The sequence below is a fragment of the Mastacembelus armatus genome, chromosome 12, assembly GCF_900324485.2.
Source record: "Mastacembelus armatus chromosome 12, fMasArm1.2, whole genome shotgun sequence".
Taxonomy (NCBI): Eukaryota; Metazoa; Chordata; class Actinopteri; order Synbranchiformes; family Mastacembelidae; genus Mastacembelus; species Mastacembelus armatus.
In genome coordinates, this window is record NC_046644.1 from 15,409,721 (window position 1) to 15,436,632 (window position 26,912).

The 26,912-nt window shown below is 37.9% G+C and overlaps 2 protein-coding genes and 1 long non-coding RNA gene across 3 annotated transcripts; 1 reads left to right on the forward strand and 2 right to left on the reverse strand.

Moving 5' to 3' along the window:
• Nucleotides 1-80: 80 nt before the first annotated feature.
• On the reverse strand, nucleotides 81-6,760 carry pstpip2 (proline-serine-threonine phosphatase interacting protein 2). Its single transcript, XM_026296622.1, has 14 exons — nucleotides 6,631-6,760; nucleotides 5,586-5,686; nucleotides 4,826-4,900; nucleotides 4,425-4,459; nucleotides 4,179-4,285; nucleotides 4,039-4,101; nucleotides 3,309-3,407; nucleotides 2,698-2,743; nucleotides 2,468-2,547; nucleotides 2,295-2,393; nucleotides 1,885-1,981; nucleotides 1,647-1,725; nucleotides 1,491-1,531; nucleotides 81-825 (listed from the first exon to the last, which is right to left on the reverse strand). The coding sequence occupies exons 1-14, from the start codon at nucleotides 6,661-6,663 to the stop codon at nucleotides 770-772; spliced, it is 1,011 nt and encodes a 336-aa protein (XP_026152407.1). The 5' UTR covers nucleotides 6,664-6,760; the 3' UTR covers nucleotides 81-769.
• A 2,273-nt stretch (nucleotides 6,761-9,033) lies between these two features.
• Nucleotides 9,034-10,328, forward strand: LOC113124808 (uncharacterized). The gene is made up of 2 exons (XR_003295075.1): nucleotides 9,034-9,596; nucleotides 9,712-10,328. It is a non-coding gene; the product is annotated as an uncharacterized LOC113124808 (long non-coding RNA).
• Nucleotides 10,329-10,557: 229 nt separating this feature from the next.
• On the reverse strand, nucleotides 10,558-15,840 carry LOC113124866 (Golgi phosphoprotein 3-like). The gene is made up of 5 exons (XM_026298011.2): nucleotides 15,446-15,840; nucleotides 14,759-14,890; nucleotides 14,248-14,362; nucleotides 13,553-13,713; nucleotides 10,558-13,027 (listed from the first exon to the last, which is right to left on the reverse strand). The coding sequence occupies exons 1-5, from the start codon at nucleotides 15,653-15,655 to the stop codon at nucleotides 12,764-12,766; spliced, it is 882 nt and encodes a 293-aa protein (XP_026153796.1). The 5' UTR covers nucleotides 15,656-15,840; the 3' UTR covers nucleotides 10,558-12,763.
• Between the last annotated feature and the right edge of the window lie 11,072 nt (nucleotides 15,841-26,912).

The window sequence follows — 26,912 nt, forward strand, 5'->3', positions numbered from 1 at the left end:
ACATATTGTGCGTCATAGCGTATACATTTTGTCAAATTGTTAAATGCAGGTTAAGTGACAAAGTACAGGACCTTCAACAGAAATTAAGAAAAAATTGTTTAATTTACTTAAACCAACTTATATACTAGAGATAAATGTTTCTGAGCCTTTAGGTTCCAATCACATGATTGAAACCTGCTCATGCACTTCTCTCGCATCAAACAGGAAATGAAAACAAGTAAGCAGATGACACATTTTCTTGAGTCATTTTCTTGTCAGTCTATATTTAAAATTTGAGAATATAACCACAAAATAAATAGAAAGATAGAATTAGGATCCAGTTCTGAAGACAATATTAACCTTGTGCACCATAAACATGCGGATAATAATTAGGCTCAGAACCTGGACAATGGAAATGGCAACTTTAATTAGGTGGACGCCACTGTTTTGTGTTTATTATCTAATCAGTAGCTGTATTGTTTTACAGAATGTCAAGTCCATTAAAAATACTGAGCAAAAAAATCTCACTGCTTAGCATGTTCACTGCTTAGCATTAAAAATACACAGAAGGACCCTTAAACTAAAATAATGATGTTTACTGTGATAGTTATAACACAGTGATATACTCAAAATACCTTTCTAACTCACCTAAAATATTTATTTATATAGTTATGACACCTCCTTTCTCTCTATCTTTACAGAGAAACACAAACAAGGAAGTAATGAGATACAGGACAACTTCCTTTCTATTACAAAGGACTGCCTATACCTCCTCTGTCAGTGCTGTGTGTTAGTACTCAATAACACTGTAGCCTGCGTCCTGCACTGTTGAGTAGATTGTATCATCTGCAATCAAAACACAGATCAAACATGTGTTGGTTAAGGATGTAACGCAGAAGTGAAAGCAATGAGCCACAAGCTCTAATCTCGCCACTGGAAATGCCTTTTGTCTCACTCACACTGAACAGACTGAAGTGCAAATGTGCCAGTTTTCACCACACTGTAAAATGTAGCAGCAGTTGGGTCAGTGTTCATTTTAAACCATGTATTTGACCTGTCATTAGACCCTGCAGTGGATACCCTGCAGACTGCGTCTTCATAAATGTCCTGTTTCACATACTGAGCTCTCTGCACTGTGTGCTTAGTTTTTAAAAAACCAGCTAAAGCGTGCTAAGATGGTGATAGGAAGCTCCACAGATTTTAAACAGTAAACATCATACCTAGAGAGTTGGAAAATGATTTAGAAGAGAGTGTTGCTGGTTTTAGGGATATGGAGAAAACCAATTATTCACAAAGCATATTTTTCTGTGTTCACAATTTTAGAGGAACAGACTATTCCAGATGCAACTTAGGCTCTCTGTTTGCTTTTATACTTGTGTGATACAAAATACCACTTCAGTAGCAGTGCAACACATGAGGTCCACAAATGAACCCACTTGCCAAGCCTCTCCAACTACATCATCCTTATAAACACATCATACACAGTTTGTAAGTATGAAAAAAAAACATACCCTCTGTTGTGCTGTGTGTTGGATTAGGTATTGGGCCCCTCCTGCAAATTCCCAGAACAAGGTAAACAATTAGGACTGTGAGTTAATGAAGAACTAGGTTAATATTAAATGAAAATGTAGATGGATAAACAGGTTGCAGGTGTTTCTCTTGTTTACCTTGATAGAGGCAGTCGAGAAGTTGGAGCTGCAGTTGGAGACTTCTGGCCAATGTAGAAGTTCTCATACATTACTGGAGCTGTTGGAGGAAGGTTGATACTGGTCATATACAAACGATGAAACAGTGAATGCTTGTATGTCGCCTGATAACCGCCTTCCTCTGTATGTGTACTTAGCACCACAGCTCTGGTTAATTGTTAATGACAGGGTTTGTCAGTGAGTATTGCTGCATTCATACCTGGTGGTTTATCACCGGTCCGTCTCAGGTTTACAAAGTGTTCAACATCTTCCTGGACGTCACACTGTTCTAGTGACTTCCTCACTTCCTCATACAGCTATACAAACACAGACATGCACATAGAAACAGTGGCAACAAGATCAGAGTCTGGTGAAGCCATGTCTTTATACTACAGATATTCAATACTACAGTTTGTCCAAGAGGTTTACAAAGTGAGATTTTCATAGCGCAACATTTCTGTCTTGATTTGTGGTTGACCTTAAATATGAATTAAAAATTCTTTGAGCCATTTGTAGAGACACTTTGTAGATTTGTCACTATAAAGAGCCAATTTCACAGTACATGTACTCATTTACGCACACATTGGAGCAATTTTACAGTTGGTTATTGTGGCTAACCATATGTGTTACCTCATCACTGGTCACACACTGCTGGGACAGCTGGTTCAGGTGAGTCCATACTATGTTTCTCAGAAAACTGATGCGCTCGATTGATTGTTTTTCAAAAACCTGTGAGGGACACATTCAGCTTATTTACATCATGAGTGCTATATTCAAGAAACTTGAGTCATTTAAAGTCTTACCTCACACGCCTTCATGTGTTCCTTCAGCCATTCATCTCGAACCTTTCCCAGCGCAGCCACATTCTGCTGGTATAACCTGTCTGCCAATCGTAGAGTGCACCAGTATAAGCAGTAAATCACACTCGCACCTACTCATCACTATCAATTAAGGGATTAGCAAAGTGAATCTATAATCATGTTGGGGCCATGCAGATATGTACCAAATGTCAACCTGCTGCAGTTTATCTTACCTGCTTCTTCTGCATTCTGTTTTGCTTGTTGTGCTTTTGAATAGAGCTGAAAGTGAAAAAAAAACAAAAAAACATGAGGACTAGGTCAGACTAGGTCAACAGACTTGAACAAATATAGAACTTCCTCTCCATAAGGTCTTCACAGTCTTAATATAGTGGTGTAACGCATATCTGTGAGACAGATGAAGGGAGTTTGAAGTACAGAGATAAAAATACATGTATTTATGTTTTACATTTTCAAATGCAATATTTTAGCAGGAGCTACTAAATAAATTAGCGAGAACACAACAGGACTCAGATGCCTACATCAATGAAGGGGGTAACTTAAGCAAGGTAATTCCCTCTACACAACAGAGCATATTCATTTTACGTTAGGGAACAAAGAACCTCTCAACATTGCCTCAAATGGAACATGAGATACAATGTAGCTTCTCAAAATAGTCACATGTTCAAACAGTGATATACTTTTCATAAGGTTTCTAGAGGTTTTCAGCTCTTGTCGTGGCCTAATGGATAGGGAGTCTAGATTAGATTAGATTTGATATTACATTTTAAGTTTGAATTGCATACATAACACGTTAATTGTCCATCTGTGTGAAGCTGCACTGTACCTTCTCCATGTGTTTGGTGTTGTTGGTGTTGGTGTTACGGTTTACGTTCTGATCCGCTTCTTCTTTATCTCGACACTTCTGCTCATATGACTTCTTTGACTGGGGACAGCACCACAGTTAGCATTAGAACTTTTAATGCATTGTTTTCAATTGATTTTTTTTTTTACCAACACAAAATCTAGAACAGAATAAAAGTTTACAAGAAACAAACAAAAATCTGTAGACTCAAGCAAGGCGCTCTCTACTTCCGGGCAACTTCAGTCTACTGCCATCAAGTTGTGTTAGTGTCACAAACTTATATTTAGCTTTATTAGAACAGTACATGATAAGTACTTCTTGTTTTAGTGTTGATTTTCATGGCATTAAATGATGCCTAGTGATTCACTTCCCAGATTGCACAGCACAACTTCCTCCACCAAAGGGGAAGAACAGAAAATGGATAACAACTGCATTTTCACTGTTTCAAAGCACAACTAAGCTCACCTGACATGAATCACAGAGACTATTGTGTGTTGGCACGCACTGTAAGACTGACCTTATAGGTAACACAACACTGGTTCCATCATATTCAGATGTTTGAATATAGCTAACAGTATTTTGGCTTTGCCAGCTCAAACATTAGGTGCCACAGAAGCAGAGCACAGAGCAGAAAAGTTCAAACTGTACCTTGTAGTAATTTATTTCATGTTAAGCACATAATAATTAACTGTGAGACCCTTCCATTACTTACATCCATTGTCTTTTTGAACTGGGAAGACTTCTGTTTGTGCAGAGTATCCATCTGTTGTTCTATCTGCAATGACAAGTCATATGTGTTGACAAGATGCCTCAGTGACTTCGGTGCATCTCAGTGCTGATAAAGCTGCCAACCTTCTTCCTTGCTTCTTTTTGTTTTTCCCTGAATTCCTCCAGTTTCTTGGCCTCGTCCCTCATGCTCTGCGCCAGTTGTAAATGTGACAGACTCACTTGCTCAGTCTCTGCACAGTAAAAACATGGTTTAAGTAGTGAGCTACACAAAAAACAAAAAAAAAACAAAACTGAAACTGAAACATACCTATAAATATACCAGCGGCTGTATGGCAGTGTAATTAACATTTGAAAATGTTAAACACTTACGTAATTTGAACACATCCAGGGATCTTTTTAATGTGCTGAAAGAAGAAAAGAAATAAAAAATTATTTAGTACATGTTGCACAATCTGCATAAAAAGTTCACACTATAATTTTATGCATCATTCAAACCTTTCAATATCCAATGCACAACACATAAAATAATCAAATGATCATGAAGATAATACTATGGTTTAACAAGCCCTCCCACCCCACTTGTCTTCCAACCTCTTGTCACTTTAACATCTCCAAGCAGAAACACCACAAACCTAATGTAATAATCAGTTGACCACTAGACTTGCTGATAAGCAAACCTCATATTAAATGCATAAAATTAAACACGCTCTTATTATGAAAACAGAGGCTACAGGATATTTCAATCATTGGTCAACACAGAGATTGCTTACTTCATCTCATTGTGTCCACACACCTTCTTGGACAAACCAAGGAGATCTTTGGCATATTTCTCTTCAATTGACGCTCTGAAAAATAACAACCAGAAACAGTGAGATCAGCCTACAAGCAAAGTACTTAAGAGAACAAACAGAGCAATGCTTTAGCTCATTAAAATGCAAATTTCACTCAGTCATTCCAGTCTAATTGCATTATTTTTGAACACTTATACTAAAATCTAAAGGTTTATATGACTGGCTGGCAACTGGCCTTGTGTGTGTGTGAATGGTAGACAAATGAACTATTAAAAGAGAAAGGAAGAAATTCATATCGGCCTATTCTGATGATCTCAGCCCATTACTTGCAGTGTAAGGCTTAGAGTACAGCACTGTAGATGAAAGACACTTTTTCAGTTCCTGCTCCACATGCAAATTTCCACTGGTCTATAATGATGCAGTATTGTGCAAGAACAAATGTTCCTTTACTTGCAGATTGAATTTAAAATAGACAGAAAATCTGCTGGATCAACATATTATATTAGATTCAATTATATTAAAGTCCATTTCAGATGCAAATCATACTAAAAAGTGACTTTTTTGGACTGTTAAAATGTGCATTTTAACTTCTAACGTCAATTAGTTCAGTTACTCCTGCAGCTAATACACCTGGCCACTAATTTAGGGCTACAGTACAGTAGAGCCCTGCTGACCCAGACTGCAGTAGAATGATAATGCACATATTTTACATGAACACATACATAGATCATAGCATTACCTGGCTTTCATGAAGTCCTCCACCTCCTTGCATGTTCGCTTGCCATCATTAAGATACTGGATAATGGCATCATAGCCACCAGTGCAGATCAGGTCAGAGTTCTGTCAATAAAAGAAAGTGTTGCATTCGCTTCATTGTGTTTGTTATAAAAATAGTTATAGATTAGCCTGTTTGTTTAGATTATGCTGTATGTCTAGTTCATGGATAGATAAGACATTGTACAGGATTACTTCAAAACAGATACCTTGAACCATGTATTGCCATTTTGCTACCTCAATACCACTTCTCTTACTAACAGTGTTAGCGTTAGACTGGGAGGCTCTGTGCAAATTGAAATTCACAGAATGAAACTCCCAAGAAAACACTACACACTCTCAAATTGATGTTTTGAAGTGCACATCTCCATAATTTAGGTAAGCTGAGTGTAAAGCCATATAATTATCCAAACTATGTGAATGTCACACTCTGACTGACTGCCTAACTTTATGAAAGATTTGAACGATATCATGGTTTTGTTAACTCAATTATACAAGGAAATTTACTTTTTCATAAATCCAGTGGTGGAAAGTAACAAGTACTGTGCAAGTACAAATTTGAGGTAGTTTTTGAGGTATTACAGTTTATGTTTCTTTGCTTCCGTACAGCATTTAAGGAAGGAAACAATGCATCTTTTATTCTACTACATTTAGCTATTTACTATTTACTTTACAATTTATGGTTTTAAATACAAAAATGATGCATTGTAATAGATTAAACTACCCAAAATGTACACTTCAACTTACCCAAAATCACTGGTAATCTTTTCAGTAATTAATATTTTTACTTATGATACTTTAAGAAAGTATTTTTAACCAAATGTTGCTAATACGCATTGCAAGATTTTTACTTCTACAGAATTTCAGTGTTATTTGGGTACTTAGGTAAATTATCTGAATAAGTCTTCCATCAATGCGTAAATACAGGAAAATGGATCGTATTGGATGAAACTTAAATATAAAGTGTTTTCAGGTGAATAAATAAATAAATCACCAAACAACAAACTCACCCAGAAGAAATCCTTGAAATGTATGTTTTTCATAATTGTGAAAGGTGCTAGGCGACAAAAGAGCAGCGTTTCTGCAGCTCTGGCACTGACGCGCGTTGTCTCCGCTTGTGAAAGTCACAGTGACAATGTGTCAAACTGACGCATGCGCACTGATAACTTCAAAAATTAAGACTTCATTCAAAAAATCGATCAGATTAATTTGGTCGTGCAATCCAACTCAAGCTACATAGCAATGATCTTTAAGAAATCAGTATTGCTCGGTTGTATATTCAGCTAATAATTAATACTCAAAGCAGCAAATAAATTCATTCAAATTAAATCACAGCTTTTCCCAATGTGCTTCTCAACCTTTACCATCAAACATATCGATGAATCAATCACAATAAACAAATCAACGCGATTGGTATTATAATAAAAATATAGGCCAGTTTCTAAAACAAACTAATGTCAGTGCTTTGTATTTGGTGTTGACAGAGCAATGCAGCCCTCTGCTGGACAACACTGAAAGGTATACAGCAAGTCGCTGTTTTATATGTATGTTTTTTTTTTTACATGCTACTGAAAAACAATCCACTCAGTTATTAAAAACTAAAATCTAAATAATTGTCTATTAATGTTATATTGTCAGCAGTGTCCCATCAGGAGTAAATATGAAAGAGAACAACAGGTGAAACTAAAGAGTCATAGTGCAAACATTAGTTATAGTTAAGTGTTTTGTTTCCTTTCCTGCTTTCACACAGGGAGAGACATGGGGTGATTCCAAGTGAGATATTGTATTTACATACAAAGGATCACATGACTAAACCTCGTGTGGGTACAGTAACTTTGACATACATGGTCATAAAGCACTTCGTCCCCGTCTGTCTTTGCCCTGCCTTCAGGATGTGGCAATAAAAGAAAACCTGGAAGCAGTAAACATTTTACAGCCCTGTTATCACCAGAGAGGCCCACGCCTTTTCCAACTACACTCGAACATTTACAAACAACACTGTGCTTAAAGTAAGCAATAGTAGAAAGAGACTCAGTAAATTTACTCAGTTCAGTTTTGTTATAATTGAACTTTACTTGATTTCACTACCTTATCCTTCTGCTCAATCATCATGTCATGGTAATTACATTCAAGTGTGATTTTTCATTCTTTTAAATAACTGAGCTTCAAACACAGCTAATGATAATCATCACTGAATAATGTGCTTAACGTTTATTATGTCATGAACACTGCAAAGCTTATAGAGGAGCTTGGAAAACAATGGAATAAACTACCAAACTGTATATGGTAAAATTACGGAAGACGAGCTCCACCTTGACCAGCGACAACTGAAAAATGCCGTTTATACATCGGTATATCAGTATTATTTCAACAATATGATAATAAAAATATATCAGTTACAGTGGCAAGTACTTCTGAAGAATAAGAGCAATAATCACAGATTAATTTTAAATGTGTTAAATGTATTTTTACTTAAGTTAAAGATCTAAATATTTCTTTGTTCTGGCTTCCTGGTTCAGATGACGTCACTGTACTTTCCATGGTACTTCCCTATTTCTACAAAGAAAAAACTACACAGCTGAATTGCAAGTTGCTACATGTCCATAATCCTTTGAGTGTGCATAATATTTGATGCCAGTGAAATGGAGCACACATATACAGTATATATTTGGCTTTTACAATATATTACAATCCTTTTACTGTATGTCTTCCTGGTGTATGTGGGTCATTGCCCTGGTGAGGTGTTGTCTGTTGAATGGAGTGTCTCTGTTGCTGAATGAACGCAGTCCACTCTGATCTCTGTTCTTTAATTGTCTAATATTGCACTAAATATGACCCTATGACTGCTGTACATTTAGGAAAAACAAACATTGTGGCTAAATATCTTATCACTAACAGTGATAAGCCCATTAGGACAAAATCAGTCACTGATTCTTCTGCGAGCTGTTGTTGTATATTCACACCACAGTTAACTACTGGAAAAAAGCTATAAATCTTGATAGTGGGATTATGTAAATGTGAGTTTTGAATCTTCACCCTGTATCTTTACAACAGCACACTGGAACCATCCATCCCTGTACTGATTATCCTGGTACATGCTGAGACAAGAGGAGGGGTAAACCCTGGACAGATCTCCAGTCTATCACAGGGCTGACACAGCTGAACAGCAAAACCTAGCATGGTTTTCAGCGTCTTCACTTTATTTTGTTTTGTAATACAAACACTTATTTTATTATTACTTATTGAATTATAGAACAGAGCAGACAGCAGCAGACAGCAGAGAAGATGATTACATCAAGCCTTTTTTGTCGTGTACACGCTGACTCGTGATCTTGTAACGTCATCAGCACATTAGTAGCAGAAAGTGAAACTAACAACGTACCTAGCTCCAGCGTGTCACATCAAACAAGATTCACTGTAAAAAATTGCTCTAAATTTGTAGTGTCAGCTGGATACCAGAAAGAATTTTCTGTACAAGGTTATATATGACTTCATTTAGTACGTCATAAGGTAAATACATGCACTGCATGCATGTAATTAATAGGCTAAATCTTCTAATGTTGTCAAATCACTTTATAATTTATTTAGTATATTTCTAACTGCAGTTTATTTATGAAATCTATAAAACCCTGAATGATCACTTGATTAAAACTAAGTGTACAAAACAACTATTATCAGGCACAAACAATACAGATGTGTTGCGTTCTACCAAAAGATACGTTTTATGTAACGCACTGATTAAAAGTGCCATAAACATATTTTTAACAGAGTACTCTACGTAAGAGTAGGAGGAACTTGGCTGTGGCTGTTGCAACACCACTAGTATTTAAGAGAGTACTTCTATTAGTAGTTCAAACTTGTTTGAAACCTGACAAGCCACAGCTACAGAGATTTATAAGCACCGGGGGAGAAGAACAACAGACCTTCTTTTCTCTCTCCCAGACAGACAGAAGCATTATAAAAATGGCCAGCCAAGGTGAGTATCTACTAAGTTTACAATTAACTTGAACTGGTTGTGACTATGTATTAATACATGAATTGGAACATGGATTTTCAACCTGTCTGATCCGAACTGTGCTTCCTGCCCTCAGATGTTTCTGTTGTTGTGGCTCACATGGCACAGGAGCTACGTCAAGTTGGAGACACAGTTTACTGGAGATACAAACTTCTGGAAATATTGAAGAACTACAAAATGAACATCAAGTGAGACGTCGTTGAGAAGACTCAGATATTGCTAAACTGGAAGGTATTCAGAGCTTAAAGAGAAGATTCTTGGCTATAGACTCACCACTGGGGGCAAAATGGGGAATCCTTAGTGGGTTGTGCATAAGCCTATGGAAACACTTGTGACCCGTCAGTCGACTGTGGTCATATTCATAAGTGGAGCCCAGATGTACGTGATGCTGCCGATCCATTGATTCAGACCTGTGGCTGACAGGACCAAAGATAATTTTCTGAACAGAAATTTTCTCCTGAAGATGCCACATGCACCCTGGATATACCACTGTACACACTAATGTATTCTGGACATACTAATATATATGGGATCGTGGATTTTGTGTACTATGCTGTCACATTTACCTTAACGTGAAAGCTCAAGGACCTGGACAAAGCATTACTTGGTTTCTTATTTGCTCAAATATCTTGTAAATGTCTTTTCTTATGTGAAATATTTAATGAGTTGCTATAAAAGATGCATATTTAATAAGTCTAGTATCTGGTCTTATGTATTATCATTGAAAAGAGTATGTACACAGCACATTAGTTTTTACGCTTTGCATAAAAACCGGAAACATGGGAAGTTGTTGATCTAGGACAACATAAACACACCAGCAGCTCTAGCTCTAGTCAGCTGACGAGGTTGGTCTAATTAAACTACAAAGAAGTATCCAACATATATATTCAAACAAGAAAAAAAGACAACAGCAAAACATTGCTAAATTCAGGCACTTAAAGGATCCTTACTTTATTTTGTGTGGTAATACAAAAGCATACAGAATTATAGGACAGGAGAGAAGATCCCTTTCATTGAATTCCGTTAGATCATACACATAAAATGACTAATAATTACATACAAGCCTTTTCGTTGTAGCTACATCCACAAGTACCCTAGCCCTCCACCAATAGCATGCATGGTCTCTTTGCTGTAAACAGATCAACAGTTCTTCATACCTACAGGGATTTTGTATTTAAAAAAAAAAAAAAAAAAAAAAAAAAAGTCTTGTCACTTCATACATTGATCACACCGGTCAGACCAGGATGTTTACAATCATAATTTTTTACTGAAACAGAGGTTTTACCAGTCCTACACTAAAGCATGTTTACAGAAGGTTTTTGTTACAATGTAGACAAACAGCTTCAGTCTTTAACAAAAGTTTCATCTGGGGCTCAAGTAACCTTCTCATCATCTGCAGTATGAAACAATACAACATACCCACATGGACCTATTAGACAGAAGTAACATCTAATTATGGCATGACGTACAAAGAGACATACATTATATTGCAAGAGGGAAACTTAAAGGGCTGGTTCACCCAAATTACAAAATATATTTTTCTCACTTAACCCTATAGGCATCTAATGCTATTCTCCATAGAACTTGCTGTTGACAGTTTCCATAGGGTCTGTAAGTAGCTCAAGGGAAAACTGTTTACAGTAAAGTCTGTACTTTTGTCATATACAAACTCCTATGCAAAATGTTGCTTTTTCCTACTGCTGACAAGCATCGTAAAAGGAAATTCCTTCCAGTCTTATTTCACTAGGATAGAGGCAGATACCTTAGATGGGGATTTCTAAACCTAATCTAAACCAAGACCTCCTCCAAGGTTAGATATCATGTTAGAAAATTCCTTTTTATAATGCAATTTGGGTGATCTGACCCATTACTCTTTTCTAAACTGAAACTAGCTCCTTTGGCTAAATTCCCATTTTTATAAGTAACTGCTTTATATAATAATATATCATATATTGTAAATCTTCCTCAGGCCATTCACAGAGATCCAAATCTGATTAGATTCATTCACTCTTTTCCCCCACTACACATCTTGGCTCACACTTATAAATAAGCACACACTTTTTTTTTATACCAGAGGAATGATTTTAAAGTATTCATAGAGATCAATGGTTGTAGAAAAAATAAGTGAGATCCTTTTAACCATGGTTACCAAGGTTCATAATTTTCAGTCTGATCTTCACAAGCTGGTTACTCAAACTAAAAAAAAAAAAAAAAAACCCTAACAAATAATATCATACTGTTAGGCCTATTAACTGTGCAAAATAGTTGATAAATGGCAGGCTACTCCAAGCAACAATCAGCATCATGAGCAGAAGTGGAAGACTAAGTTATTCTATTAACATTGAATGAACCAAGTTATTTTTTTAAACTCAGTGTTTAATTCTTCATTTAGATGTGAGTCTATAAGGGATAAATTCCCAGCACACTCTTACTGGCATGGGAACTGAATGCTAGATTTTTTTGGGGGGGTCCCATCTTTTATCCTCAAAATGCAATGAGGAGAAAGTGAACTGAAGGACATGATGGGGTGAATCAGTAAAACATTCATAGTATGTTCTAACAGCCTTAAGCATAAACTCCCAACACAAGTGGGAATGAAGAGGTGGAAGCATGAGACCTACACAAGTGCAAAGAGCATCAAGAGTCATGTGACCAAGAACTGATTCCGGCCAGCTCTTCTATTAATGGAGAGATGTTTGCTTAGTGTAGAAGGATAACTTGGCCCCAGTTAGAATCTTCATATTCCACATGCCCACTGCTGCCACCTGTTTTGTTCTTTGATGTCATCTAATATTCATACAAGCCCAACAAGTAATGTGAATGTTTATACATATATCTATCCTCGTAGAGTCAGATAACTTACCTCACTGTGCGAAAGCAGCCATTTTTCATCTAGAGACCTTTCCAACCAACGAAATGTTACTTGGTGAAGACCACCACCAATCAGATTGCACTGGGTTAATATGGACTACCACCAAACTGTCATCCCGAATAGATGTACAAACAGGCTCCCCAACCACAACAGATTGTCTCATTAAAGTGAAGTCTGTCTCATTAAGTGAAGTCCTTCAACCAATTAATTAACACAGACTGTGGCCAGATCTTCCAGTCCAACCAATTACGTGTTTTCATTTAGTAAATGCAGCCACCACAGCCCACATAAGTTCATTGGCATTGGGCTTTGCACTTTCTTTCTCTGGTTCCAGCTCTAGCAGAGTGTGGACTCTCTTCATGCCCAGGTCGTACTGATCGTCTTGGAGCGGGGCAAAGGCATTCTCGAGAACATCGGAAGAGTGGGCCAGAAGGATTAGAGCCAGAACCCGCTTGTCCATCCGGTGAGGATCATTGACCCACTTCTCCAAAACAGAGTCCTGGACCTTCTTGACGAGACGCTGTAATCAACAAAGGGAATATATGTATTAAATATCCATTATAATATGCAGCACATTTAAGCATTATATGTGTTTAACTAGAAGAAATAATTAGAATTAACACTAACAGGATAATAGGAGTAGTTAACATTTGAGGAAATATACTTACTATCTATCAGACTGTTAAATATGCAACAGACATAGTTTGAAATAAAATAATTTTTAATGTACCAGTTTGCCCTCTATGAAAACTGGGAAATTATGGTTTTTGGACAAATATATGATGGACTTCAACAGAATCCAGTGTAGCTGTTAATATGTAAGTGAAGGTCAGATTTATGTGCAGTTAAGTTGAGACTGTGACTGCTACCATCATAAAAACTAAATGTTCATGTTTGCAGACTGATCATAAAAATATTGCTAGCATTGATGTGGGTTTACTTCTAACTCAAGAGTCTCCAGCAATACTTATTTGAGGCATTTTAATTATATGACAGCTAAAGTTTAACTTGGTTATACAATAACAATTAACTGTGAACACTTCACCTGTTTAATGGAACTGTTGGTGAGCGGATGTGTAGTCATGTCAAAAAGCAGAAAGTTCTGTTTCTCTGTAGTGAGGACACCTTTCTCTACCAGGTTTTTTGCCAGACGTTCTCTAACATTTCTCAGCTGGTAGTGCAGCTTCAGGGGATTCCAAGTCTCTCCTAGAGGACAATATGAGATCCAGTTCAAGACATATATCATGCTTGTCAATCCCATTTTGATTTGAGCTCTGCATGCCCCTCCTTCCAACTTATTCCAACTTACTTGTAAGGTTTGTGTATTGTGTATTGTAAAATTGCTAAAAATTCTGGTTAGAATTTACCACAGCCCATGTGTCTGGTGTAATCACCAGTCGAAAAACCCAAAGAAGTTCCCTTTAATATCATGTAAATAAAAATTTTTTGTTATTTTGTACTACTGTGGGCATACAATGACAGAGATTCAATCATTCATCTATGACAAGGACAGCAGGCAATCCTGACACTTAAGAAACTACGAGCAGAAACTCTTTGATATTCCTTAATGACAACTGACTAAAACAATTATCAAAAAAGTTGTGTGATTAAATCAGGAAAGCTCTCAATATAATTTATTATAAAAGCAGGATATAAAATTGGAAGTATGTTATCCACATGTGAAAGAATGAGTATTTTATTACTAGATTTGATAAACAAACTGGGCAGGCTTTATCTCACCACTCAGCAGCTCTATCCAGCTCTGGACCGTCTCTGGAGGCTGGGTTTCTTTAATGTGCTTCAAGGCCTCATCCAGTAGCACATCTCCCGTCGGGGCATCCGACTTGCAGATCACCTTAGCAAACAACGGCGAACATATTTGAGGGAGAATGATTGTCAGTCTCACTCACATCCTGTGTGCAAACAAAAATCCCTATACATTCTCTAGTACATTATGTGTTTTCACCTAATTCAATTCAAGTCCAACTCAATCAGGGATTTTCAGCTTAATGCTGTGTTTAACCAAACCAAAATTTCCTCATATCTTAGTCACAGCTCTATGCTTTTAATTGAGTCTTACTTTACCTTTAGAAGTCCACTTTTCAATGGCTAATTTGTTCACAACTAAGGCCCCATTGCTTACCAATGACTCACACAGTAGAAAGGGTGTCGGGTGTAAAGAGATTTGACTGGATAGACGAAACACAGAAGTGTTTTGTGTTCCCTCTGAATACTTGAACACGGTTCTCACCTTCCTTGAGAGCAGGCTTTTCCTCCTCACACCGCAGGCCTCCAGCTGAAGCCTCCCCCTGAGGGCCAACTCGACCAGCATGCACCCGCGAAGACCGGAAGAAATACAGTCGTTCCAGAAAGACGTGTAGCCCTGGGGTGGAGGAAGGGTAAAAACAGAGAAGCCAAGGTGCTTAACTTTAGCTGACGTGTGGGAGGAACATTTGCTGTGCTTATGGCTGAAAAGGAGTCACATCACTGCGGGAAAGCTGCCAAGAAAACTGGTAGTTAACGCAAGCTAAGAGTGCTACGTAACTAAGCAAACAGGTAAATGGCTGCTTCCGTCCAGGAAATCACGTATGGTCTGCTTCCAACTACATGTCGCCTTAAAATATATATGTATGTTGCATTTGTCATATGGTCAAATGACGTTCGAAGCTTATTTGCCATAGAAATATACACGTAGCATTACCTAAGCTTCTGTGCAAACACTAGCTGAACGTGAAACATCGGTAAACGTGCACTTTGTTTTTTCCTGACAAACTAATCTAGGAAACGTGAATTGTTTAGTAACGTTGCTGCTTGGAGGAGCGAAGTTAGCTTCACGTTTGGTGACGTAAACACAATGTTAGCTAACGCTAGCTAGCTAACCTTAAACGAATAACCAGAAATCAAACTGGAGGATTAAAACGCGAAACACGGCGCACACCTCTCGGTCCTTGAGGCCCAAAAGCAGCACTTCTTCCATCAGCGTGAGCCTTGTTTCCTTTGAGTCCCCCTTGTCGTCGTCGTCGTCCTCCCCGCGGCGCGCCTCTTCTTCCTCCCCACCGGACTCCTTCTCCTTGTCGGCGGCGGCGCTGCGAATGGCCTCGGTCCTTCGCTGGACGAGGCCCGAGGTCCTCTGCGCGAGAGAAGTCATAGCTGGAGCTGCAAAACGTTCAGATCTGGGCAAGAGCGTCTATGTCGAGCAGCCAGAAAGCCCTGCAGCATGTACCCTGGGTATTAAATGCGAAAATAGTGAGATGATCGAACGATCGTGCGGACTCGGCTGCTACCGTTAAGCTGCTTCGATTCTGCCCATTTCCTGATCCAACATGGTGGCGCTGCCAATGACGTAGAACGCGATTTGGGCCGAAGCGTGAACGGTGTTCTCGTGTTACCTTCATGTGCCAATTCGAAATAGCTCAAAACTGGTGCAGTACATATTTTGTTGATTTTGCTGAAGTAAATACAACCCCTGCTAAAACCCACACATTAAAAAGGTAAGATTTTCACATTTTTTTGCAAGGCTGATTTCATTACCTTAAAAACATAGCTGGGGAAAATACAGTAATTGTGGCTTGTGGAAAAATTTGGAGACTACTAAGCCGGTTTGATGTTCTCAAATGCATTTCTTTATTATACATGGGGCAGCATCTATCCAAATCCCCAAGTTTCATTACATTTTTTTTAACAACAGCTAAAAACACCTTTTATAACTGAATACATCCCATACATGTTATTTTATTTAGCCTATTAGTTTTTTATCATTATTTTTTTCTATATGTAATTCTATTGTCTGTCTCTTATGTCAGCTGTCTCAAATTATGTCATACAAAAAATTATTAATATTCATATTATAGCTGCAATTAAGTGACGATAAGGTGAGGTGCCACTAAGCAAGATGTTGTTCTATAGACAGTGGTTTACCTGGTACCTTTTAGTTGTAGATGTACTTATGTTCTTTTAGAAATTTAGCATAGTGCATATTATCTATGAAATAATGTTCATGAGCTACATAGCAGATAGAAATTTTAGTAGCAGCCCTCTTGATGACCATAGGATATTTATTTATTTAATATAATATAGAAGCATTTATATTATTATTTGTATATTATCTTTATTTTCAGAAAAACAAAAAACAATATACAGTGTAAACAGTTATACAATATAGACATAATGCAATATAGACTGTAGGCACAAGGTGGCAGGCTGCGTATGTGAAAGAAATAGTTAGTCCAATGATATTCTGCCCTTGCTTTCTTTCTTCCTTGTTCTTGGAAATTGATCCTGCTGAATGCACTTTTCTGTTGAGGTAATATCTTGTGCAGTAACCTGTATGCAGGTTACTATGGGACCACTTCATCATTGGCAGAGGGCTACTGTTGATCATGGCATCAAAACTAGTCTCAAATGTCCTCCACTTGACCTCACTCTCCCTCCATATCCTCCACTCCAGATCTCTCATCTTGTCCAAGTTACTTTGTGATGTCAGGCAAAGCTCTTTGTGAAAGATAAAGAAACCCATTAACACAAGCCTGGATCGTCAGTCTGTCTTTTTGTCTTGTTAGCGGGAAAAAGTTCAGATGTAATTAATATTTATAAGTCAGCATGCACAAATGCTAGGCCACAGAACTGAAACAATTACAGCCATCTTCCATTAAAAAGGCCTTTTTATACACACCACAAGAAACACAGGCCCACGGTATGCTTATAAAACATGTCAATGACTGCTTCTGTTTTTCTTCCAAAACAATAAGATTTAAAAAGCATTTGGACAGCCTTTGGCTATTGTGTGCAAAAGAACATAAAAGATGAAAAAAATGAAGCCATGAACATAGAGGCTGACTAACGCTTTTAAACGAGCAGCAATAACAGGTGTCAAAGGGAGAGCCAATAAGCTGTAGTGGTGGTGAAAGCAAAGACCACGAGTTGTTTCGTGATACCTCAAATCCTCGGGAAATACAAGTAGTTTTATCCACTAATCCTGCTTTATGACCCTGTGAAGATTCATCCTCAAAATAAGCTGAGGCTTTATTTTTGCTGTTGTTTATAAATGTGATATACTCCATATGGCTACAGTAGCCTACGTGCCTGTGATGCCTTATTTAGTTATTTCTTGGGATGAGAGTGAGTAACTGCACAGCTTGATGCTTTTATGTTAGCCCTTTAATAGGTTGGCTAGTAAGCTCACCTCACTATAAATATTTCTGATACTTCTTCTAATTTGTTCCTTTTGTTTAAAATATTAGGCTTTGATATTGTTCCCCTTGGCTTGTGGATAGCTATAATAAGTTGATTTCTTTTTAAAATAAGTTTAGGTTTAAAGAAAGTGACATAACATTAGAAAAACTGATAGCTGTAGCAGAAGTATTTGAATTTAAGAGTTCTAATTAAATATCATCAACTAACATTAATCTGGATCTTTAATCATGAATTAACAACAGTGGTGGAAGAAGAATCAGTATCCTTCAGTAAAAGTATCACACTAAAGCCCTGCATGTAACTATCTACAGTGAGTACACCATGAGCAAAAGGTAGGCTGTTACATAATTAAATCAGTTACTGATTCATTACTGTGCACCATTATTGTGTACTGGTGTTGATGGTCAAGTTGGAAACTTTTTTAAATGCTTCAAATTAATGTAGTAGTGTAGAAATATAAAGTCATGTAAAAGTACCCTCATCTACTAGTAAGGTAGCCTTAATTTTATACCATTACTGTATTCCAACACTGGTGAGCAATATAATCAGTTTCTCCTCTCTGATTGTAGTGTGTTATGGATATATGGACTCATTGTATCACACAAGCTGATGAAATAATCTCTTCTCTGTTCATGTTTAATTCACACTGCCAAGAAAGTCATAACACATCACAAGCAGAATAAAAGTAACAGTCTTTTTTCTGATGTTAAGGAGCCCTCAAGTGTGGCCCTAAAAATATCTTTAGAGAGATGATTCCTCAGATGGTTGGAAATATGCACTGTGTAAACAACCATCTCTGCTACCATCACAGCTGAGACAGTCCACCAACACTCTGACCATCTATGTAGCATTTTTGCACACAGTCCAAGATGTCAACAAGCACAAGCATTGGAGCAATAGGTCTGGAAAAAAAATCTAATATATATATGTATATATATACATATATATCTTAACAGATGTAAACAGAGATGAAAATTGTAAAAAGATTTAACATTACCATACTAAAGCAAATTTCTGAGTGAAATTGAATTGTTACTATATTCAGATTGAAAGTTATAATAAGAATGACAACAAGTAGAAGTTAAATGTAGTTCTTAAAAAACACTGTTTAAATATGGAAGACTGGACACAAATTTTATTTGACATATCACCTCCTCATCTGCTACCTCACTGACACTATTAATAAACCTCTGGGTCCCCGTGAAGCCTACCAGAGATATTTAATTGGTCCCAACAAAACATCTGTATTTTTCACTTTGTTCACTTTTGTTCACTGATCTGCCATTCTGGTCCTGACTAGGAGCCTAAATCACTCCCCAGAGCTTTAATGGAGGCCACACTCAGGCCCATATTGGAGTCATTTCCTGTCTCTGGAGTGGCAAAGTGTTGACCCTTGGTGCCCTTTCTATATAAATGCACAAAAACTCACTGACACACACACACTTTTAAGACAATACCCCCACAGAGACAACTAGGGTAGTCACTTATCATTGAACTCCAGTATAAGTGAATTACAGGATCTCTCAAATGACCTGCTACAATGCATCTCACTGGAGAATAATGGCTGAGAAAATATAATTATATGTAATAGCTTGTCATATTCAAAAGCCCCAGTGAATACTATGAGACTGAGAAAAAGCAGAATCCCAATTTTAGATTCATATGGAGAGGGCTCAATAATGAAGATCCTACCAATGTTCTCACAGCCTGTTGCAATAATAAGAAACAAGATAGGCAAAGAGGCTGCATGTATGGAAACAAGTGGAGAAAATTAAAGGTCACATCTGCACATTTCAATAATTCTTTCTCTTTTCTGAGCTGGTGTAACCTTGAAACATAACAAAACAGAAGCTGACTGAAATTTATATTGTGCTTGTGTGATAGCACATCCAAGGACTGTGCACCATCATGCACACGTCCAACAACAGTGAGACTACTAAAGAAAGAGAGTGAAAGAGAAAGCATGTTGACGTCTAAGAAAGAATGCAACAAAAAGTTAGTCTCAAAATCTATTCCAATTTGGCACAATTACTGGAAGTGCTCTGCCTGCACCCCATTCATAGTGACATAAATAATAAACATAAGGAGGCAATACGTCTTTAGCCTATAGTGCAACTGAGTAATGTTACTTCACAGCAGAGGCTTGAATACATATTGATAGACTGAGGAGTTTATCACACAATGAATCAGTTATCTAAGGCTCTCACTTGGAAGAAGAATTTTACTATGATGAACAAATCTTAGACAAACATTTCTTATTTGCAACAACTAAAACCCAGAGTTAACTTTACAGTGAGTGTGGAATAAAGCTGTAGCAGCAAAAAGACAATAGAGCATTTTATTGAAAATCAATGAATTCAACTTTTTGTTTGTAAGAAAAGTTCTTTCAAAAGTAACATAATCTTGCTTTGAAAAAATATGGTATAAAGTATTTCGTAAAGTTTAAATGAATAGTCTATTTTTTTTTTAAAAACTGAATGAAAATGTGCATTTTCTGTATAGACTCAAAAATTGTTTGATCCTCCCTTTCCTTTGTTCTACAGGAAGCCTTTAACAAAGGGACCCCCTCCAGATGTCTTCACACATACACACTCACAGAAGCACATATGTGCTGTTTGTATTTGCACGTACAATGATCCCACCCCTCCCTTGTTTATATGACGCCGACCATCGTTTAGACGCAAGTTTTCTGATCAGAAACAGGGACGAGCTGATGGGGCAGCAGCAAAGTTGACCCCGTGGTTAACATTTGGTTTATTTGTTCAGCAGAAGTGACGGAGTATTAAAGGCCTGCTCTGCTCAATTTAAGGCAAAATCCCCATTAATGACAAATTACTGAATATATTTTGGTTGAATACTACTAAAATAAAATGTTTAAGTATTTGTGCTTATTTGAGTGCTTCCTTTTTATGTCTTGCTATACTTCTAATCCACTACATTTATTTAACACATTATTTAATTATAACTTTCTTGTCATATTAAACATATAAATGTTTTTTCTAAATTACAATAGGTTTCCTTAATGTTTGTGCTTTGACTTTTTGTAAGTGCAGGAAAAGAGTACTTTTACATTTGGTTTTATGTACAGCTTTATAATAATTCTAACATATTTTTCCTTAACTGAAATCTTGAATGCAGAAATGGTACTAATGGAGTACTTTTACATCAGTTTCCACAGTTGTGTTGCTTAAGTGATGAAAATATTTTGGTCCCCTGCTGGTATAGGCAATGCCAGCTAATAATCTTGACCAGATGCTTCTTGTGACGTTCACTAGTTGTGGTCAGAGGCCAACCAATGTTCGCCCCAAAACACAGGATTTGTGGTTGGAAAAAAAAATCAAGTCACAGCGAGCATGATGAAAGGGCATGGAGACCTTATGATCTTAATCAGCAGCTTGTTTCAGGGGAGGTAGAGTACACAAGGGTCAGTGAGCACACACATACATGTTATACCCACTGAGTCCTGGAGCAAAGCAGCAGAAATGTGAGGATATGTGACACCCATTTGTTTTCTCCTCTTACCCTGAATTCACATTCACCACAGGAGACCTGTCAAAGTGACTAAAACTAGATCCGTCAAAAATTAATTTTCTCACTGTTATGACACAGGAATTCAAAAACAAAAGGTTTTTCTTTACTGCCAACAAAGTTAAATCCACATAAACACAACTTTGACCACTTTAAACTGTCCCTTTTGGTCGACATAATGTTCTACTCAGATAGTAACAGAATCGCCCGTTCACTGTGCTTTCATGCTGCATATGTTGCAGTGTTCCTCATGTGAGTGTCTTGTGAACATTGTGCTGACAGTGTCCAGCTTTACCACCTCTGACAGGCGAATGATAAACAAATCTTTTCCCTGTTGTTGAGTGAACCTCTGGGCTGGATGGTCAGACTGAGCTGGCCAAATAAAATGTACTAAAAGTCAGGGGGCATACTCTACAGTTGAAATAGTCCCTATTATATTACACTGAAAACATATGAGGCAAAACTCGCTGTTGAAAAACCAGCCATTTGCATCTTACTTTGTTATATTATGAGCAAACAACATTTTTGGTAAGGCTGCATCTGTAACTTCCCTCATTGTTTCTTAGCCGGTAGCTGTTATTTAGCTGTAAATGACATTATTTCCAAGAACAACATACTAAAGCTGTTAGGGATTATAAGAGAAATGGAGTAAAGATAAACTGTTACTGTACCCACCAGGAAGAGTCATGTTTCTAAGGAAAAATCTGAAATTATATAGAAGATTCCCCAATTCCTTATTTTGCTAGTTTTTCCACTTGGATTATTTTCCTTGGGCTGTGTGATTCAGATAAATAAGATTTTTTTCTACTTATCCTCCTATAAACAGGACTAGATCTGTATGTTCAGTTATCTATTTATCTTTAATAGCTAAGCCTGAACAAGCATTGGACAAGGAGAAACAGCTGTTACTAATAACATTAATGACTGACGTTGTTGTTAATTTTATAATTTACACCTGTTTCTTTACCACGACAAAAGATCTTCTGCTGTGGCTCTTGTGCAGCTACCCTCTAAATATCTGTGAAGCACTGAATAAGATGTGACATTTCTCCATTATATTACATTCTTTGTGTGGTCTCTGAAACATAGATTGGTCTTTGTCCTCAACGTGTAAATCATGGCAAGTTCAGAGCAATGGTGGGTGGACAAGAGCGGACTACTGTAAAGCCACTGTCTACTTCTTGAAAGGTCAGTGACTGGGGGGGTTCAAGGTCAGTTTATTCGAAATACAAAAACAACAGGACCATGCACACATAAACAACACTTTCTTGTACCAAACTGTGAACATAAGTGAATCTTAGGATTCTGCAGCATGACCCCACACACCCTCATGTCTCTTCACACACACGTACCGTACTGTCATGCCAGATGTCACGCCAAGAAAGTACAGCACTCTGAGCAGAATGTGATATTCTTCAATCACAATGGCTGTGTGACCTGCCAAGAATGTGACGTCACATGCTGGAACCATGTATGTGCACGTGTGCATGCCTATGGGTATGTATATATGCAAAGCTTTCTGTGTCTGGGACATAAGAGAAAAATAGTTATACTGTAACACTAAAACTAAACTACACTCTATCACCTCTTGAAAATAACTGGTGTGAAACAGCTTGCACGCAGTGAGCGCAGTCCAGTTTTGGCAATGATCATTCTTTAAACAATCAGTTCCAGTGAGAGAAGCCCCACCAAACTTCCTGTATACTGACACCATGGTCTGGGGACAAACTAACAGAAATCACATTCCTGTCATTGTTAGGCAGTCAGAGTCACACACAGCAAAACCCAGACACATAATGGTTTCCACCATTATGCTCTACTTCCACAACAATGATGCTTAGACTCGTCAAAGGATGCAGGAGGAAACAAAGCTATGACTCTATAGACGTGCTAGTGACTCTCTGAGGCTTTATTTAGCACAGTGTGGCTTTGAGCTAAATGCTACAGTTGATGCTGTTGAGTCATTAATTTTGTAGGTGTCTGGTCATAAACTATTACACAAATTTTAAAATAAATGATCAGATGATAGCACGACATTAAAAATTTAAAAATCCATCCATCCATTAGCTATACAGCTTATCCTGCAGAGCGTCACGAAGGGGATGATGCCAATGGTTGAATTATCCTCAGAGTTATTGTAATTCTTCCTGAGGGGAAAATAACTGTCAGTACCAGATTTTATGGATATCCATCCAGTAATTACTGTGACAGCAGTCACTCTTGTGATGGTGCTTGAGGATAAATCAGAGGATTGCAAATTCATTAGAATGCACCACCTGGGAACCATGAATGTCTGTAAAAAGTTTTGTTGTGATCACACATTAGTTGTTGAAATATTTCAGTCTGGACCAAAGTGGTGGACTGATAAACTAGCACAGAGCTATACCCCTTGCACAGATGAATGTAAAGGATAGTGCACCGTGATGTGCTCAGACAAGACAATGTTCAATACCCAAGAAATAAAGAAGAAACCTGCTTATCACATTGGTTACCATCTCCTTTTTTTATGAGGCATTCCCTGTTTGTTGACAGCTGTCCAAACATTTGTCGGAGACATATTTTAGTATAATACAATCAATAAAAGAAAAGGCTGAACGAGGATCGGGGGGGTTCACTCTAGATATTTCCATTTGGTCTCCTTGTTCTGGTTAATGTCAGAATTAAAAACATAGTCCCAAGCTGTTCTCATCTAAGAGGAATCAGTAAGGATGGATCTGCTTTCTTTCACTCTGAGCTGAGAGCAGACTTTAGTCCGTTCTCCCTGAACTTCAGCCCCAGTGGTATTGCCAAGTCATGCTTGCAAGCAACCACCTGTGCTGTTGCATCAAAAAGGACCTCCACAGTCCTGCTCCATAACCACGAGGAAGCTCCTGCATTAGCCCACTTATAAATACAACTCCTGGCTGAAACTTAGCAGCACTAGCTACTATTTCTTCCTTCTAGTAGCTTTTCATTTCTACAGCTACATGTTCAGGCTGCACAAAGATGTAAACAAGGTAGAGACATCACCTTTCAATGATGAGTGTTCGTGTGTGTGTTCGTACAGGCCCCTGATATAGACAGGTGTGATGGATTGTGGGAAGACATTGTTATACAGTCTGGTTGTATGGGCTCAAATGCTTCTGTACCTTTTTCAGATGGCAGAATGGAAAAGAGAGTGTGTGCGCTGTCAACCACAATGCTCAAAGTGGATGCATCATGTAGTGTAAATGTCTATGATGGAGCAAAGAGGGACCCCAATAATCTTCTTTGCTCTCCCATGTTCTGTAGAGTCTTGTGATCTGAGATGGTGCAGTTCACAAACCAGACAGTGTTGCAGCTGCTCAGGATGCTGTCTATTGTCCTTCTGAAGAAGGTGGTGAGGAAGGTTGGTGGGAGATGGGCTTTTCTCAACCTCTGCAGAAAGTGAGGTGCCGCTGGGCTTTCCTGGCTATGGTGCTGGTGTTGATAGACTAGTTCTCCACCAGGTGAACACAAAGGAACTTACTCTTGATGATCTGCAGGTTTATGTTCAGTGGGGCCTTCTGTGCTGTCCTGGAGTCAGCATCAGATGTTATATTTAGTAAATTAACTTGATTTTCCAGGTATCAGATCAGTATATACAGGAAGGAAATAACAGTAGTATATGTTAATGTGAGCTGTCATGCACCTTTACACAAAAACACTATCCTCTTGTATACATTACAGATTCCTGGTCACTGTAAATGGCTTTCACTGGAGAAGAAGAAAAGTTTGATATTGAGTCAAAAGGATCTACTGCTTAGCTTTAACATGACCATTTAGCATTGATTCTGCAAATAAATGTTGTCTCTCTAAGCATATGAACTAAGCTAATTTCCCTCACTTAAAGGGATTTAGTGTCCCTGTCATATACAGTTTGATTTCATTACCTTAGTGGAGCCTTACAGCACAAAAAAGCAGCTTAGGCAGGCTGAGTGATTGAAGAAAGATATTTTTAGAGGATTTTATTCAAAGAACAAAATGAACAAATATGCCTTTGATTAATTAGGGACCCAGAGAACCTTGTGTGTTGAACATTCCTAAAGCTGTCTTCCTGTCTGGTTGTATACGATGAGTTAAAGGGGAAGAGAGAAAAAAAACAGATTAGGTCAGACATTTATGCCATACTAGAGGAGTATGTTATAATGAAAAGCAGCGGATGGAGGGAGGGGTGGAAACAGTGTAGGGGTTGCAAATGAAAACATAAAGTACCATTACTACACTGCACTGCATTGTTACCAGGAGAAAACAGTACAAGTGGATTGAAGTGAGCAAAAGGATGAGGAAGGGACGAGAATGCTGAGGAAGCATATGTTGTAGTGAGGAAATGCATTGAAACTAATCAGAGTCTTCCTGAGTCTCATGCAGTGATATCTGCAAGCTGAAGACAGGAAGGACTCCTGTAAGCTGTGAGTTCCTGCGATCCTGTCTGATCTTCATGTGCCATTTAAAGTCTACATGTGTTGTGTTTGCACATGTTGTATAAACCCCAAGCATTATTTCTGCGTATTGTGTATGCATAGTTATACAATGAGACAACAGGATATACTGTAAGTATAGTAAACTCATTTTGCATGCTAGCCAATAAAATGATCTTCATGTTCGTAGATCTTTGTGTATAAATAGACCCATGATATTTATACACAGAAATGGAGGAAAGCAGCAGTTCTGCTACTCAGTGACTGAAGAAATGGATACACACCTGCAGGCATCTGTGTTTTTGTGTGGTGGTGTAGTGGTGCTGGCGGAAAAGTAATGATTTTTAGTTATTGCTTGAAACCAGTACACATCAGAGGGAAGAAAATTGGATGAACAGAATTAACACAGAGGCTGAAAAGTAAATTCAGGTTTAGCATGTAATGAAAACATATGTTTGAGACTGTAGTTTCTCAGTGGGGGTTACTGTGGTACTATAGCAGATGATTACACCAGTGAATCTTAGATGATTACTGCTTTAAAGGGGGTTTAACAGCACAGTAACACTACTCATTACTGAAAAAGCCATCAGGTCACTGTAACTACAGAATCACACTGGTCATTGGTCAAAGGTGACAACAAACAGACAAAGCAGCAACAGTTAAAATGATCATAAAATTGTCAAAAGACACAAAAAACAATTGCTGTCTGAGTCACAGTTTTTCTGATGGGGGTTGAAATGTTAGCTTCTGTAGAAATGTTTGCTGAGTTATCCTGAAAGTGTTGGCTATTGATTAACAGTGGCTATTAATGTGACGGCAGGCGTCTGCAAGTGAATACTCGTGATTTCTCTGCTGTCATCACATGGTTTTAAACCTGTAACTATGACGAGAAGGCTGAGCCAGCAGTTTTCTTTCCTGTAGTTTCACATGACTTGAACCTGGAGGACTGGTGACCTGTCCAGGGTGTACCCCTGCCTTCCACCCAAAGAGAGCTGGGATAGGCTCCAGCAGATCCCCATGACCCTGGTTAAGGAATAAGCAGGTATAGAGAATGGATGGATGGATGGATGGATGAACGTAGAGGATATATACATATATATATATTAGATATATGTATATATATATAACTAGAAACGCATTCAAAATTGTGCACAATTGGCAAAATATTGTCATAAGCTATTTTATACACTTGGGGTAAGCAGGCTCTATTACAGGATTAGGGACAGAACTGTGAAAATACTGCACAGTACCATTTTTAGGGGAACC

Bases quoted from the DNA above. Each gene is read 5' to 3' on its own strand.
- pstpip2 (XM_026296622.1), bottom strand. From the start codon at position 6,663: ATGAAAAACATACATTTCAAGGATTTCTTCTGG. The intron at 5,687-6,630 runs GTGAGTTTGTTG...TTTTATTGACAG, and splicing joins ATTTCAAGGATTTCTTCTGG to AACTCTGACCTGATCTGCAC. The intron at 4,460-4,825 runs GTAAGCAATCTC...TTCTTCTTTCAG, and splicing joins TGTGGACACAATGAGATGAA to CACATTAAAAAGATCCCTGG.
- LOC113124866 (XM_026298011.2), bottom strand. From the start codon at position 15,655: ATGACTTCTCTCGCGCAGAGGACCTCGGGCCTCGTCCAGCGAAGGACC. The intron at 14,891-15,445 runs GTGTGCGCCGTG...CCTCCACCCCAG, and splicing joins TGGGCCTCAAGGACCGAGAG to GGCTACACGTCTTTCTGGAA. The intron at 13,028-13,552 runs GTGAAGTGTTCA...TGTTGATTACAG, and splicing joins CCAACAGTTCCATTAAACAG to CGTCTCGTCAAGAAGGTCCA.